The sequence below is a fragment of the Rhyacophila brunnea genome, unplaced genomic scaffold, assembly GCF_057557595.1.
Source record: "Rhyacophila brunnea isolate RB1 unplaced genomic scaffold, BYU_Rbru_1.0 scaffold_20, whole genome shotgun sequence".
In the NCBI taxonomy this organism is placed as follows: domain Eukaryota; kingdom Metazoa; phylum Arthropoda; class Insecta; order Trichoptera; family Rhyacophilidae; genus Rhyacophila; species Rhyacophila brunnea.
Window position 1 is genome coordinate 2516576 of NW_028232860.1, and position 4682 is coordinate 2521257.

Below are 4682 nucleotides of genomic sequence, written 5' to 3' on the forward strand. Positions count from 1 at the left end.
GCCATTTTCTTTCTGCCACGGTAAGAAAATGTTTCAATAGCCTTGCTATTTTGTCTACATCTAAGTGTTTATCAATAAACTGACGATTTAAATGATTGCGGGATAGAGCCAGGCATTTGAATTTAAAATTTAATTTAAGGTTAATTGTTCGTTGTCTATGTTTAAAGGGTGCCAACATTTGGTATCGTGATTGAGTAGTTTTCCTATTATTGGCACATGTGCTAATAATTGGTTATTTTGATAAAGTATTATTTTTAACAGATTTTAATTTCTATAGCCTATATCATTAAGGCTCTAAGTAATTCCATTGATAAAAATATGTTACACTCGTTTTTTCCAAATGTTAGCCCCATGCTAATAATTGGTTTTGGCTTGTGCCAATAATAGGGTTAAATTATAGCTTGTGTCTTTATTTTCAGACTGAAGTATTCAAAATGGATCCAGTTAATGTGAAAAAGAGGAAAGGGAAGAAGAAGACTCTCGACAACACAATAATAAAAAGAAAAATATACAACCATGATAACTTGGTAAAAGCACTTGAGGCTGTAAAGTGCGGTATGAGTAAAAAACTGGCCGCAAAAACCTTTCATGTACCGAGAGGAACTATTCAGTTCAGGTTACGGAAAGTAGATCATCAAGACCTTCCAGGACCAAGTACAGTATTAACCAAAAACGAGGAAGAGACTTTGGTGAAATGGATTAAAGACTGTTGCCGCAAAGGATTCCCTAGAAGAAAACTAGATGTTCAATTGAGTGTTGCACATTTCATAAAGAAAGCAAATAGAAAGAATCCATTCAAAGATGGAATACCTGGTAATAAATGGTACCAACTCTTTTTGTATCGTCATCCCGGATTAAGTATACGTGCACCTGAGGCAGTCACAGCATCAAGTGCGGCAGTGTCAGAGCAAGATATAAGAAACTGGTTCATTGGAATTGAAACCTACTTAAAAGACAACAGTTACTTTACCATTCTCTCGGATCCAAGTCGCGTGTTCAACGGTGACGAGTCAAACTTTCAGCTATGCCCAAAAAGTGGAAAGGTTATTGCAATGAGAGGTGAGAAGGATGTTTATGAAGTAGACCATGCATCTGCCAAATCTGCTCTAACAGTTCTATTCACGTTTTCTGCCAATGGAGATACCACGCCTCCAATGATCATATTTCCGAATAAAAGGTTGCCTAAGGATATAACATTAAATGTGCCAGGAGACTGGGGTATTGGTTTGAGCGATTCGGGATGGATGAAGGCAGAGGTATTTTATGATTATATAAAAAACGTTTTACACCCTTATCTATTGAAAACAAAAAGACAACTCCCCGTTTTACTTTTTGTTGACGGACACAAAACGCACATCTCTCTGGAAGTGAGTGAACTGTGTAAAAGCTTGGACATAGTTCTGGTAGCTTTATATCCAAACGCAACAAGATTGTTGCAGCCAGCCGATGTTTCAGCATTCAGGCCACTTAAGCAAGCGTGGAAAGAAAGTGTATTGAAGTGGAGGCGTGAAAACCCCTTAGCTGCACTCACAAAAACAGATTTTGTTCCTGTGCTCAAGGAAGCTGTCGTAAACGGCATTAAGCCTTCTACTGTTATAAATGGTTTTAGAACCACCGGTTTATGTCCATGAAATTGTGATGCAATCAATTTTAACAAATGCCTAGCACGTCAGAAAACTGTTGAAAATTCAAATACCGAAGAGAAGAACAATGACAATTTCAAAGAAAAGTCTCTATCAAAAGATACGTTTTATAACATAGTGGGAGAGAAAAAATTGAATGCCTTACAAACTCTTACCGAAGACTTTCTAATAGACAGTGACAAAATCCTGAAAAAGCTTTTGAACTATTTCCAACATGATGAAAAGCACCAAGAATCAGAAATATTACATGAGGACAACCTTACAGAAGAAATCACTATAGAAGAGATGCCAATTTTATTTATGGATATCCTTGATAACTCACGGTTTGATTTAGTTACTGTGCAGAAATCTATTGAAGAAATGGGAAAAAACAAATTTGAAAGAAAAGAACACAAAACTTTGCTTGAAAGTGACTTAGTTACTTTAGATAAAAACGAAATGGAGATTCCAGAAAGTGGTTTAATAGCAACGTGCAAAGAACATGTAGTTAAAGAATGCGAGATTATGGATATTATTAGTCAACAGAAAGAATATTTAACCCCTGTAAAATTAAGTGACGTTTTAGTAAAACCGAAAACACCTCAAAGAAAAGGCGTTAAACAAAGTGAAAGACTTTCCTTTGTCTTAACTTCAGACGAATGGCAAAGCAAGGAAACCCAGAAACGGAGAGAAAAAAGTCTTAAAGAAGAACAAGTCAAGAAAAGAAAAGAGGAGAGAATCCAAAAACAAAAGGAAGTGAAAACTAAACAAGGAGAAAAGAAAAACCTTACAAAAAAAACAGCAGCAACGTTAATAAATAAACAGAGTAAGAAAGTGCAGTTCGGACCTGTGCAAAATACAACTAAAAGAGAATGTCAAGTGGAAAGAGAACCTAATGTAAAAAAAGAGAATATGATACCCGAAACGAAAAGAATCAAAGTACTGGTCGATATAAGATTGAACAAGCCTCTGGTGCCAATAGTTAACCAACAAGTCTCGAATCCCATAGTTGATGAAGACAAGAAAAATGATGGGATTAGAGATCCTTTTGATAAAATTTTAAGCAGTCGTAAGAAATCATACACGGTGGAAGGACTTGAAGCCATTTTAAATGATGATGATTAAATATTTAAACGGTTAACATCATAAGAACTTACGTAATTTATTTTAGACACCTAAATATTTTTTGAGAATTTTTGATCTCAATTAGTTCCTGAATTTATTTAAATATAATCTATATTTCTTTTGAGGTTTTTTAAAAATAATGTTACCTAATAATAAATGTATGAATACTAGTGTAAAACGTGTTTAATTTGCATGATAAATACACTTTTTTGGATCTCTATTAACTGTGCCAATAATTGGAAAAGGTTGTGTCAATAATAGGAAAAAGTATGCCAATAATTGGAGTAAGGGCCAAACTCAGGAAATATCACAATTGTGTGCATATGCACAATACAAAAGTGTTATTGGAAGTATTCAAATAAAAGTTAAGTAAACATATTATTTAAATCAGAAACATAGGAACTTAGAAAGATAATTGATAGAATACTGTGCGAACTTGAACTGCTCAGTTCCCTTAAAGTGCCAATAATTGGGTGCTTCACCCTAATTCCAATGTTGCAAAGTGTCAAAATATACTATTTTTATTGGAAGAAAGGACATTAGGCCGAGAATTTAATAATAAAGAAAAACATCCGGAGCAGTGGAGCACCACAAATTTTTGGTGCTCCAGGTAAAATCCAATGCTCCAGCTCCAACGCTCTGTATTTAACACTGCAACAGGCCATAAGATATGATGACAGTAGTGTATTTACTAATAGAAGAGAAACAATAAAAAAACCCAGGCTATGAAAAAATCATATAATACAATTAATGTATTGTAACCTCACTGGGGATCGAACCTAGAGCCTATGATAGCCGCTATATGGCTGTCATATGACTTTTTTCAGAAAAATACCATAATAGCCTACCTCTTGGGTGCCTACCCTTTATATCATCGTCTGGTTTCACGATAGTGATATAATTCTCAGAATTTTTCAAATTATGTGTGTTGATAAAAATTATGGGCAAGTTCCTTTCTGCATAACGGCGTATAAAAATGTACGTCAACGAAATTTCTAGGAAAAATGATTTGCGTTGAAGGAATAATATCACGTTGGGTTTCCACGTGCGTAAACTGGACTGATTGTATTGTACCTTTAACTAAGCAAAATGAGATAAAGTTCTGAATAATAATTGATTATTTTGTTGTTGTTTTGTTCGCGACCACATAATAATTAGTGCGTAAAATTGTGTTATGCAAGATAGTATCTAGGTCAAACAATACAACGCAGCACTAGTTGACGAAAACAAACATAACCCAAATAATTATGGTATATATATTAAAATTTTACTGAATACGAGGGTTGTTTAAAAAAAAAGTTAAAAATCAAGTAAAGTCAACTTTTTTTTAATGATTTTACCGAGGCCTTGACTGCGACTCGCTGTAATATCGCCTCTTCTCTTCTAGAAGGAGATCCGCCGATCAGGTCCTCACTCCTATTCTTTTTGCCTAGCTCTTCCGTCTTACCCACCGCCAGGATACCTTTCACTTCGTCGACATTCTCATAGATATCCGCAATTCGCAGCTGTACTCTGTGAAGTTCATAAATTTAGAGCATTGTAGTGCTATAATTTATGTACAATGTCCTCTAAAACATGACATTCATCGCAGAGCTGCGATTCGCTTCTTCCCAATGAGGACATCAAATCTTTTGCCCATTGTGTGCCCTGTTCTTAGCCTCAGTATTAACTTAAGCTCGTTCCTCGTCAAAGAAGACTCTACAAACCAGGGCACCTCTCGTGGTGATGGTAGAATATACTTACTCCATTTCCCCTTTTCTAATGATGCCCTATGGTGAAAATCTATCCACATACTTTGGCACATTTTCTTTATAGCTTCATTCCAGTCCAGGTTTTCTCGTATCCTAAAGCCAACTTAAAAAAACACAGCACACACATGATTCAGTGTTATCCAATTTTTACTTAATTACAAACTGAAAGTTATTTTATGTCGAA

General features: G+C 35.1%; 1 protein-coding gene across 1 annotated transcript; it reads left to right on the forward strand.

Annotated features, from left to right (window-relative positions):
- The first annotated feature begins 434 nt into the window (after positions 1-434).
- LOC147071076 (uncharacterized) lies at positions 435-2747 on the forward strand. Its single transcript, XM_085948524.1, is given in 1 exon segment — positions 435-2747. A coding segment is annotated over 1 exon segment (2313 nt).
- Positions 2748-4682: the final 1935 nt, after the last annotated feature.